Source organism: Pogoniulus pusillus, chromosome Z, assembly GCF_015220805.1.
Source record: "Pogoniulus pusillus isolate bPogPus1 chromosome Z, bPogPus1.pri, whole genome shotgun sequence".
NCBI lineage: Eukaryota > Metazoa > Chordata > Aves > Piciformes > Lybiidae > Pogoniulus > Pogoniulus pusillus.
Window position 1 is genome coordinate 4,787,431 of NC_087309.1, and position 12,248 is coordinate 4,799,678.

The window sequence follows — 12,248 nt, forward strand, 5'->3', positions numbered from 1 at the left end:
CAACAAAACAGCCAAGCAAAAAAACCAAACTCACCACTACCAAAATAAAGCCTCAGAACTCCCCTCTTTGCTGACCAAAATTCAAAAGCTACGAATATCCAAACAAAAAAAAAAAAAAGTATTTAGGCTACTAAAAGTAGCCTAAAGTATTTAGTTCAGGCTACTTTTCATTAAAATTCAGTTCAGGCTACTTTTCATTAAAATTCACCTGGGCAACTAACTTCCCTGAACATGCTTTGGGAAGAAAACAGCCCAGGAAACAAAACAAAACAAAACAAACCTTAAAATATCTTTTTCACTTTTTGCACATATTTTAGGAAAGGTTTTCTTTGTTTCCTTCTGGATGGGTCAGGGTAATTCAGCATTTATAAACCTGCAGCACAGGGAACTTTTCACAGAATCTTAGAGCAGTGAAAGGCAAAACAGAAACATTGTTTTAGAAGCAGCAGGTACCATTTCTAGTCTAGGACCTGTACTGAAGGTAGCTGCTTTTCAAGCTTAGCAATGGAACAATTAATAAAGGAACCCATTAAGGTCTGATTGTTGCTGCTAAAAAGGAAGGTTGAATTTCAGCCCTTTGAAGTAACTGAGAATGATTCAGGCCTCATTACAGAGATATAATCTACATTCATACATTTATGTTAGTGATTCAAATCTATTGGGACAGATTGAATTCCGTTAAATAGTGCATCTTTCCTGTGGAACTTTTCTCAGGCTTTCTGAGGCTGACTTAAGAGGTGACCTGACAATACAAAGTAGTGGGGTATTTAGGGATTCAACTGTGCTATAAAAGAAAGGCTATGCAGAAGGGGGGGGGGGGGGGGGGGGGGGGGGGGAGAGAGAATGAGATATAATCTAAAAAGCTATGTCAGCTTTTCATTTGGACTCTGTTTTGTTAATGCCCTCTCTGTCATCACACGGGATAGAAAAGGACTCTGTGTGTTGTAGTAATGTTAAGTATTGGGCTGAATATTGCACCTGCCAGAGGCAGATTGAATATGAAATTCTGGCTATGTGAGGTTTGTTCTTAACAACAAGATCCTTACAACCACCATGCAGTGACAGATACAGCCATAGAAATAGGTCCAAGATGAACTATTCTTGAGTGAATTCAAGATAGTACCTCATTTTTTTTAAATGAATAGTGTTTAATGTATCTGTTTGGCTCCAAATCTTCTCTTTTATCCTGCCACTGTGATCTTAAAATGCCAATCCATTCTATATTCCAGTACTTGCCAAAGAAATAAAGTGATGTTTGCTTTAAATGTGCAATTTTAAGATATTACAGTAATTATTTATGATTAAAGGTGTTAGAATCAAAAGAGCTTGTATTTCAGAAATAATTCATTGCACCCTTCACAGAATCACAGAATTAACCAGGTTAGAAAAGACCTCTAAGATTATTGAGTCCCACCTAACACCTAACACCTTCTAACTAACTAAACTATGACATTAAGTCCCTCATTCAGCCTCCTTTTAAACACCTCCAGGGTTGGTGACTCCACCACCTCCCTGGGCAGCCCATTCCAATGTCTTCACTCTTGCAGTGAAGAACTTCTTTCTAACATCCAGCCTGAACTTGCCCTGGTACAGCTTGAGGCTGTGTCCTCTTGTTCTGTCCCTGGGTGCCTGGGAGAAGAAATCAACCCCACCTGGCTACAGCCTCCCTTCAGGTAGTTGTAGACAGCAATGAGATCTGCCCTGAGTCTCCTCTTCTGCAGGCTGCACACCCCCAGCTCCCTCAGCCTCTCCTCACAGGGCTGTGCTCCAGGCCCCTCACCAGCCTTGCTGCCCTTCTCTGGACACGTTCAAGAACCTCAACATCTTTCTCAAATGGAGGCACCCAGAACTGGATACAGTACTCAAGCTGTGGCCTAAGGGTTGAAGGACTTCCCTGGTTGCTGGCCACACTATTTCTGATAGAAGCCAGGATGTCATTGGCCTTCTTGGCCACCTGGACACACTGCAGGCTCATGTTCAGATGCCAACCAGTACCCCCAGGACCTTCTCTGCCTGGCTGCTCTCCAGCCACTATCTCCAGCCTGTAGCACTGCATGGAGTTGTTGCGGCCAAAGCGCAGAACCCGGCCACGACCTGGACAGCAAGCAAACATTGACATCAGCTTTGTGACATGCATGTAAGCTGCTGGGCATTCACCAAAAAGCAGGGGGTTGCTTTTCACTTTGGCTTAATTTCTTTTCTTATTAGTTGCCACAAAAGGAAAGCCTAAATGAGGTTCAGAGCTGGGGGTGGAATTTGAAATGCTTTGCACTCAGTGTAAATACACACAGAATAAATATTCTGAAGTGCCATAAACAATATCATAAAATATAATGACTCTAACATTAAATGGTTTCATTTGTAAGGCTGTTTAAATGTCACCCCCAGAAGCTGAATGTTTAGATTTAGGAGGCATCTCTCCCCAGAATAAACATCATAATTAAAGCAAGTAATTCCTAATTTCTGTTGTGAAGTTAGCAGTATATTTAACATCCTAATCTAATGAATCAGTCTAATTATAGAACTGCTTGTACTTTTCTGCACTCTCCCTTGTTTAAATTAAGAGTCACCCCAAATGCAGAATGCAACTGCATAGGTGATTTTCCATTGCTTTCCACTGCTGTTTAATGTGTCTTTGCTTCAGAAATGTTCTGGGTTAATGTATTGAGCTACTCTCAGTTTCTGTGCCACTTCACTTCTCTGCCGCTCCATTTTCTTAGTGGAACTTACATTCCAAAACACTTATTTTACAATACTAAATACAGAAACAAAATTTAATGCCTTGGATGCTGTCCATATCCTCAGTTCCTGACACCTTTTTCTAGTGTTAAAAGATTGTACATCATATGGAAGCTGCCTGTTAGTCGCTGGGAAAGTTGACAGTTTGGTGATGGGTTAGAAACATGTGACACTCTGTGAACAGAATGACAAATCCATTAGGAGAGATGGAATCAGAGGAAGAACCAACAACTTATGCCCTTCTAGAAAAAAAATAATAGCTTGGGGGAAAAAAAATCACTCGACGATAGCCTTGAAAACAGAAAATTTGTTTTCTTTCTGGCAAAGGAAACTGTTAGTTAAAAAGGGAAAAAAAAATCAGACAGATTTTATGGGCAAACCTTTGCAATCCCAATAAAGCCCCTTTTGCTTTGAAGTCAGATGCGTGATTCAGTAAATGACTCATGTTAGCAATTAGAAAATGGCCATTTAGGGCCCTGATTTCTTTGGAGACAAGGAGGGTGAGTGTGGGGGAAAGAGACACAATAAATCGTGAGAGGCTTAAAAGGAAGAGCAGGCTAAAGTGTGAACTTTTTATTTCAGCAACGGAAGTGAGAAATCAGTGATTCATTAAAGGAGGGCAAAAGACCTCCATGGAAGCTGGCAAAGAAGAGGGAAAAGGAGCTAATTACATCTCCTTCCTCTTTACTCTCTCTGACCATATAATCTGCTTTTCCAGAGTCTGCCTGTAGTATATATTTCTTTCCAATCTCTCCACCCAACCCCTCCTCCAGCAGGGGGGAGGGGGAGATCTAGCAGACAACAAGCTCCAGGTGGCTTTCTCAAACACTTCACTGCCAAAAAAATAAAATAAAATCCTCCGCAAGAAAACAAGTTTCTTTTTAGGAGGGTGGAAGGGGAGGGAAGCCTCCCTAGAGGGGATTGGTTCAGCCTGGAAGACAGGGAAACTAGTAAAGCATGAGTCTCCAAGCCATGCTGGTGGCCGCCGCTCCGAGGAGAACGCTTTAGGAGCAATTAGCAGCGAGCCGAAGGCGGCGGCTGCCGCAGCAGCCCGGGAGGAAGCGAGGGCAGCTCCCGAGGCTCCCTCCGCAGCAGGCACCGCTCGCTCCAACTGCAAAAGGGTTTCAGATGTCCCACCGCTGCTTGACCCCCTGCAAACAAGGGCTGACCACCAGAGGCACATCCTACCTCTGACTTGTAATCGCTGACATTTAGGCTACAGCTTCCAACCTGTTTACAACCAAAAGGGGAGGAAAAGGAAGGCAAAGGGGGGAACAAGTTGAGATTTTCCCCTCTCTCTTTCACTCTCTCTCTCTCCCTCTGGATTTTTTTTTTTCTTAAAATATTGTTCTGGAGAATTCAAAACAAAGAAACTGCCTCCTCTGGGGTCGTCAGCGAGAAAAGGACGAGTTGTGCAACTGGTTTGGGGTTTGCAAAAAGGCAAAGGGGGTTAGGGACCAGAAGAAGGTGCAAAGCCACAAAGTGTGAGTGCCTCTCTGTGTAAAGGGGTATGTGTGAAAAATCCACTCCAGCATCCCTTTCTTGTAGTTACTGCTTTTTGTTGTTGTTGTTTTTCACTTTGCTGTCATCTGTTTTTCAGACCTTTCTGCATCTAAGATGGTGAAGAAAGGAGTGAGGAAGAGAACAAAATAACTGCTGGGAAGTCTCAAACCAGGTTGGGGAGTGTGTGTGTATGGAGGGGGGGTGGGGGGGGGGGCGGGGGGTGGGGAAGAGAAAAAGGAAAGAGGATTAACCACAGCAACCCCCCAAAAAAAACCAACAGCTCTTTTTTCTGAGGGAGGACTCGAAGGATTAAAAGGCAGCAACTTCTGAGGCGATTTGTCCCCTGAGTTATGGATGTTGGTGCACTTACTTCAGGCCAGATCAGAGCTCAGAGGGATCTAACCAGAAGCAGCAACCACCGGCTCTCCACTTGCCTTTTACCAGGTTTTACCCTTCCAGTATGTTTCTTTTGATAAGACATTTTCCAGCGCCCAGAGTTTCAGTACAATGTGCAAATGGATACTGACAAATGGTGCCTCAGCCTTTTCCCACCTGCCTTGTTGCTGCTTGCTGCTGCTCTTCTTGGTGTCTTCTGTGCCTGTCACCTGCCATGACCTCGGCCAGGACATGCTGTCCCCGGAGGCCACCAACTCTTCTTCTTCATCATCCTCCTCCTTCCCCTCGTCCTTCTCCTCTCCTTCCAGTGCGGGGAGACACGTGCGGAGCTACAATCACCTCCAAGGAGATGTTCGCAAGAGGAAGCTCTACTCTTACAACAAGTATTTTCTCAAGATTGAGAAGAACGGCAAGGTCAGCGGCACCAAGAAGGAGAACTGCCCCTTCAGTAAGTACGGTTCTGCCGCCGCGCTGCCGGCCAGCAGCTGCCAGCCGCCCCCAGCGCCCCGGCCCCGGGAAAGGAAGGGGAAGGTGATGCCTCGGCGAGGAGAGGGCGCGGGGCAGAGGTGGGGTGGGCTCTCCCGGGACACCGCTCCCTGCCGGAGCCCGTATCTGCAGATCTCTCCGGTTACATTTGTTTTGCAAGTGGTTTCGCCGAGCTTAGTTTGTTTCTTTGCCTGGCAGAGCAGCGAATTAGAAAGATTTACAAGGATGCGGCGCGGAGCGTGTGTGTGGGGCATTGTCTCCCGAATCTGAAAACCATTACCCGCTGTCATTGCCGTGCTCTGACGAGAGCCCCATACCGAAACAATGCAGCGATTCCCACCCCCCCTGCCCTCCGCGCGCACGCGCTCTGCCCCCCGCGCCGCTCCGCGGCTCTCCGCTCCGCGCTGCCGTCTCCCCGCGCCCGGGACGGGGTTGTTTGCTCCGGGCCGGGAGCTTAGCTGGGTTTGCCCCTCGTCGCAGGGAGTGCCCGGCGGGGCGGTCGCTGGGAGCCAGTGGGGCAGTGCGGTGCCTGGCGAGCGCCCTGCCGCTGCCGGCCGCTGTCCCGCTACGCGCGGCGTGGGCAACATCTGGTGCTGGTCTCGCACGGACCTCACACGCGTCGCATTGTCTTTTTTCCCCTTTTTTTTTCCTTTTTTTTTTTTCCCCCCCTCTTCCTTTTCAAGAAATTATTCCAAAGCAAAAGGCATATGGCCGTTCCCATGGCTTTAAGTTCTAAGCTTTCATTTTCTGTAGTACTTGTTAGGCTTCTAGTAAGAGCACGGTTCCTGTATCGTATTTTTATCTGTAAGTGCTAGAAATGTAACCTTTGTTTAGTTTTCCTGCCTGTGCAATCTCAAATTTCAGTAAGTGTAGTAAATCACAATATATTGTGTTGTTACTCTTCAGTGTCTGCATTCAGCTAGTGGCGTGCTGAGAAAGTAAGCTCAGTTATGCAGCTGCTGGAGAAAACTCTCTGACTTGCTTCACTGGTTGAGAACCATGTTTTGATTCTTGGGTTTTGCATAAATCCAGATAAACCTGGGATAAACCTTCTGTTAAATTAAAACAACTTCAAGTGACTTAAGTAGATCCCTTGTTAGCTAGTGTGTAAAGTACGCAGTACTTTAGCAGGTTGCCATGCTGTATGATAGGCATTACTGTTAATTCAGCTGCATTTCTATTAAATACCTATAATACAGGCTTACAAACAGGGAGGAGAAGAGCTGCTGTATCATATGACACTACTTCACTTGCTCCACCTTGCAGCTTCATACTTTATCACGCACATGGTGTTTGTAAAAGCTTTAAATGTCAAAGCAGCTGAATCTTGCCACCTCCCTCTCTGTATTTCATAGGAAGACAAATTCTTGGAAACATAGAGCTATGATGAAAGCTTCACTGATGAATTTGTGTGGAACAAGGTCCTAGCAGTATATTTCTTAGATTAGTTTTGTTTGTGGAGGACAGCATCATCCCCCTAAAACGGGCTTCTGAAAGCTTTGTCTGAGAACATCAAGCCATTCTGCGTAGAGCTTTGCTGCTGAAAAGGCTACAAAGGGCTCTATCTGACAACAGTGTGCTCTTGGGAAGTAACTGTTTATCTTTGTAAGCCTCACTTAGCCAGCAGAAATGTTCATGCATACAAGCACGTTCTTCTATGAGATTCTGCAAAGAGCAGGTAGAACACACTGAAACGCACATACTTCTGCTCTTTCAGTCTGCACGCAGGTAGAACTCCCTACAATGACAGAGTTTGATTCCTTTCTGAGTTTTCCAGTTAGTGCACCAGAAGGAGAATTGGCATTTTTGGTTATATCATGATTATTGTCATCTCTGTAGAGTATGTGCTGGAAAAGAGAGAAAGAAACTTGTTTTGTGTAAAAGTAAACCAATACCTTTATTATGCATGACTATATCTTGTCCTTCAAGTTTATGTACAAGAGAAGAAAGTACTCCCATCATCTTGAAACTAGCAACTTGCTAACCTCAGGTCACAAAGCCAGACCTAGAATATAACATACTTAAATACAAAGCAAACGGGGTCTTGTTAGCAGAAGATAAGTCAAACAAAATTCCTTTTGTAGTTGTTACAATTTGCAGTGTGACATTGCTTTCTGTAAGAGTTACACCGTCTGAAACTACTGAAGAACATACCTTTACTGTGCTCTTTATTTTGAGGGTGCCTGTGTATCAAAATAATGCAAGTGATTCGTGAGATCCATGGTTTTCATAACCTCCTATCCATAGCTGCGCTGTCGTAGTACTGCCGTAATCCTCGGCTGGACTGATTCCACGCAAATATATGGTACCTTTAAGAGACTCTGAAATATGTAATTACATGTGAATAGTTTTTATGTGTTCCATAAAGTGGTAGCCAGCCAGCCCACTACATCGTATCCTGTTTAACATTAGAGGCTATTTAATGTAAGTTCCCCTTTTAAAATCATACTATACTAAACAAATAATAGTGACTATTGACACACAAGACTGAAATATTCTAATCTGGGGGCTCCCTCCCCCCCTTTATGTGCTAATGTTTAAAATCCATTTATGCTTTTATCTGTTGGGTTGTGAGGTAAATTATATGTTGTGTAATTAGACAACAGCTTTCATGGCTGCCAACACTGTCAAGCAAGAACAGTTGGAGAAAGTCAGAATAAACATTCAGAATACATAATTTAGTCTCTAGCCTTTAGCTGGCTCAAACAGCATTCATAGTTTTGCTGTGTAACAACTTGATTGCTTGGAACTACTCCAAGAGCCTTTCTCTAGCTATAGAATAATGGGAACAGAGATGGCTTCTGAATGCTCTGTCAAGAGGCTGGGAGAACTTGCAGCATTTGGTGTAGCTGGAAAGAGTCTGCCACCAGGCAGAAGCAGGATGCTTTTTAAGGTTTGTTTTGTTGTTCTGAAAGGTTCTCCTGAAAAATCTAATTACTGGCTTGTCCCACAGCCCCACAGCTGAAAAGTCCTTTACCCCTCTTCTTGATAAAGCCTTATGTGTGCATGAATAAGGAGAGCTGTACTGCTTTTGGATGACTTAAGTAGTTTTTGCAGGAAAAAAAAAAAACCAACAACAACACCCAAACCAAAACCACCACCACCAACAACAAAAAAGCCTCTGAAGAGCATTTGCAAAGGCTTCCACTGTAACTTGAGATGTGGGATGACCAAGAGAAGCTTAAGCCTTATTATTAAAATTGAGAGAGAACTGCCTATGTGCAGATTCTGACTTGCACTTAGAAAACCTTCTTGAAAATAGATGAAGCTCTTTGATTTTATTAGATGGCATGCACTGGGGGCTACATGATAGATAAAGCTGTTTCAGGAAAACTGAAACGTGCTTTTGAATGTTACACTATTTTCAGCTGTCTTTTAAAGGCGCTGCTGATAGTGCTGTGAAGCACGTAGGCTTCAAATTTACAAGGCAGATGCTTAATAACTGAAGAATAGCACCACAGCGCTCGATTAGCAAGTTTCTCCCTGAGCAAGGACTGCAGGATCAGGCCGTTACTTAGGTATGTGTTTAGGAAGTGGAATCCGTGTCGCTGAGCCCTGGGTTTCACTAGGAAGGGTTCCTGGAATGATTTCTGCGAGCTTTGGACCAAGCGGTGCTATGCAAAGCCTTCGGTAGATGGCGGCACAGCCACTACATGGTGTCACCTCTGCTCCAAGTGGACAAGAAGGGACAGATCCTCAGCTGTACGAGCTGAGGTGAAAGGGCTACTCCGTATGAGATTCTACTAACTGACCTTCTGGACATCCAGAGTGAATTAATCCGAACGGTGCCAAAGCACTTCAACTGCAGAATAAGTAAGGGTGTTTACTGGGAGAGGCAGCATGAAGTGAACAGCTACTTCTCACAAGCTGACTTGTGCAATGCTTTTCTTCCTGAGTAGTTACCTTTAGGATCTGCTGCAGTCCCTGATAGTCTTTGGGCTTGCTTTAGTTAGTGTGGGAGCAGATTAGCAACACAGTGAGTAGTAGTCTAAAAGACTGTAAACACTCTAATTACTGGAAATGCCAAACATTACTACTGAAAGTTTTAAGTGGCTGCATACATATATGTATGGCATATAAATATATGTGTCCAAAAGATTGGGTTGTATGCATTAAAGAGCATTAAATATGTTTTGAATAAGTATGCTCATTTAGATTTGGTTCTGCGTTATACCCTAGGTGTAATAAAACCAAGCTTTACAGTGAGCCTTAACCTCAGCTGTAAAGCTCAAACCAGATTATAGCAGTTGGTATTAGAATATTTTTGCTCTGGTAAAATATGCTCCTTTTGCTACTAGAACATTTTTAAGGTAGCTGTTTGGGGTTATTGACTCCTTATGAGCTGCGGTTTGTAAATTAATGTGAGAACCTTTCACTGTTTTTCTGAAGACTGTTAGGCATATGTGTTTTACTGTTTTACTCTTCATAGATATCAAGTTTATTTGGTTTGTTTGTTTGTTTGTTTGTTTGTTTTTTCTAATCAAAACACTTAAAATAGGAAACAACCCTGGTTTAGAGATGTAATTTCAAATTCAGGGTCTTTAATACGGAATGTGTAAGTTCTAGTGGAGGTGATTTCTCACTTCAAGTATTTTCTCTCTCTTTTTTTTTTTAACTTCCACAGAATTCAGTTACATAATTTATTACCAGCAGTATCCAGCGCTGGGCATTTAGAACCTATGAATGTAGAGTGAATTGTACTATTTAACATCTACACGACACTCTCCTCTTACCCTTCCCGCATTCTTGCCTTGTGGACCCTCCATGCTGATACTGTAGCCCTGTCATAAATCTGCTCAGAATACACTGTTGTAAGAAGTCTTTTTGTCTTCATAAATCTAATTTATAGCCACTTGCCAAAGGAAGGGGAAAAAAAAAAAGGTCAATTGGAAGACTGTTCTTAAAGAAAAAGAATCTCAGAAGAAAGAAATCAAGAGGTATGCAGGCTTGTAGGTGCTGTGCTAGTCTTTTAATCAGGAGTCTTCTCAGGTCGTGGCTCTGTCAGAGCCTCCCTTGAAGATGGTGTTAGCTGAGTGAGCACTACAGAATGTGCTTACACTTCTGAAACATCTTGGATGCATTCTCTCATAGGATAAGATTCTCTGTTTTGAAATAAGGCATCTTAAGATGACTTTCAGATGTCTTTGAGCTCTGTGTGTGAATAGGGGCCTTCAAGCAAGAGTCAGGTCAGATCCTGCAATAGGGGAGTTTTCATTTAGTCCACAGAGCTTTTCATTTGGGGAAAGTAAAATCCCTTTCTTGTGTTAACCTGTGTGTCTTAAGTTAAAAATAGCAGGTACCAGTACCAGCATAGGGCATCATCTCCTGTTGTGATGGATTCCTGACTTTTCTTCTGAGCAGATAATACAATTGCTCAAGGAAGGTTCTAAATAGGAAATATAAATAAAACAAAGCAACCTAACAGAGAAGAAAAACAAACAAACAAACAAAACAAAACACCAAAACACCAACAGATCAAATCATTTAAAATAATGTTTGGAATGACAGAGATAGCAAAGCAGTGAAATTATTCAGTCAGCTGGGGTTTGTTATAATGCTCCCTTCATGGCCTGTTTTTGTTTGTTTTCTAAAGAGTTTACTGAATCAATCTCTTGCACTTCTTGTTCCTCAGAGTTACTCCAAGATTTCATTTTGGACATTTTGAACACTTGGCTATCAATTGTTTTCAGCCTTCATAAGACTGAATTGCTTTAATATTTTTGACTTTATTGTCTAATGTCTTTACAGCAGAAATGTTTATTAACAGTAACAACAATTAGCCAGCTTGATGAGACTGCATGGGAAAGACACCTTTGATAGACTTGGACCATAAGACAATATTACCTGATCAGAAATGGAGGATGCATAGAGCTAAACATTTGCACATGTGTATTTCTTCATCAGTAGGTGTACTAGTACTGTACTGCTAGTCTCACTGCATGTACTCATCAAACATTATCCTCCCTTTACTTCAGCAACTTACTATGATGCAGTGCTTTAATACCTAGCAGCCTTTCATAGCTCAAATGCTGTGACAAAGAAAGGTAGTCAATGCTACTTGCAAACATTAGTTCTGTTAACTAGAAAGATGCCTGCTGACCTGCATTAATTGCTTCTGTTTCTAGTGCCAGTTTGTTGTAAAACATCCTTGTTAGTTACAACATAGTAAAAAGGAGACAGGAAACAGTTATGAAGTTTTGGAAAGTCAGCCTGGGAAAACTCTCTGTGTTTATGAAGAAAATTAAGATCATCAAGGGCAGGAGTGAGAAGGAAGTGGCTTAATCTTTAATCACCAAATGGATATCAAAACTTAACTCATTAGCTGAATGGATTATTAAAACTGATTATGCTACTTCATGAGTACAGTGCAACAAATGGAAATTGCAGGGGAAAGAAGTGGTTACATGTAAGCCAGGTCACACACTAAATAATGGCTTTAAAGGCACTCTTTGTTTTTAAATTAGGTCACTTGTGTTCTTTCTTTGAACATTCAGTTCTAATTGCAACAGTAAATCAAAGAACACACTCAAAGTAGATTCCCATGTAAGGTGGACAACTGGACAGTGCCTTTTTACTGCTACTAACACGTGCATCCAATTACTGGGTTGATATACTCACAGTGTCAGCTGTGAAGCATTCCCCTATTTTATAGTTAGCCTAAAGAATTATTAGCCTGTCCCCTTTCACATTTACCTCTAAATAATCTGTCAGTGGTATATATCTTGTACATGTAAAGAGGAATTTGTGCACGCATCGAATCTGACTTTCAGGCAAAAGGAAATGTTGAAACTGCACTCCAAAGTTTAATTCCTTTTCTTCCCTCCCCCTTCTCTAATTTCTGTTGTGCAAGAGAGGAAAAGGCTATTAGTGCTGGAAACGTGAATGCTCATGAATTTTGTATAAAAACAAAGGTCACATCTTTCATAAACCTGGAATTTGTAAAGCAGGCTGATGCCTCTTTAATGGTGAACAACACGTGAATAAGCTTCATTGGGTTTTGCAGCTCCTGACTCCTCCTTTTACACGGGAGGCAGAAGCAAAAATGGGGAGCCCATGGAATCTAATTCTGTTTCCTCCTGCCACTGATATTAGAGGTTCAGACCTTTCACAGAAATAAAGGAAAT

At 42.6% G+C, this 12,248-nt stretch overlaps 1 protein-coding gene across 2 annotated transcripts in view; it reads left to right on the top strand.

Moving 5' to 3' along the window:
- The first annotated feature begins 3,611 nt into the window (after positions 1-3,611).
- FGF10 (fibroblast growth factor 10) overlaps positions 3,612-12,248 on the top strand; it is a 100,207-nt gene continuing 91,570 nt past the window's right edge. The window contains exons 1-4 of one of the 2 annotated variants that reach the window (XM_064140065.1): positions 3,613-4,247; positions 4,340-4,414; positions 4,523-5,086; positions 5,323-7,801. In XM_064140065.1, the coding sequence (XP_063996135.1) occupies positions 4,750-5,086; positions 5,323-5,582 (597 nt within the window). In that variant the 5' untranslated portion in view covers positions 3,613-4,247; positions 4,340-4,414; positions 4,523-4,749 and the 3' untranslated portion in view covers positions 5,583-7,801. Of the gene's footprint in view, positions 4,248-4,339; positions 4,415-4,522; positions 5,087-5,322; positions 7,802-12,248 lie in introns of those variants that run through there. The other variant, XM_064140064.1, reaches the window with a different exon arrangement.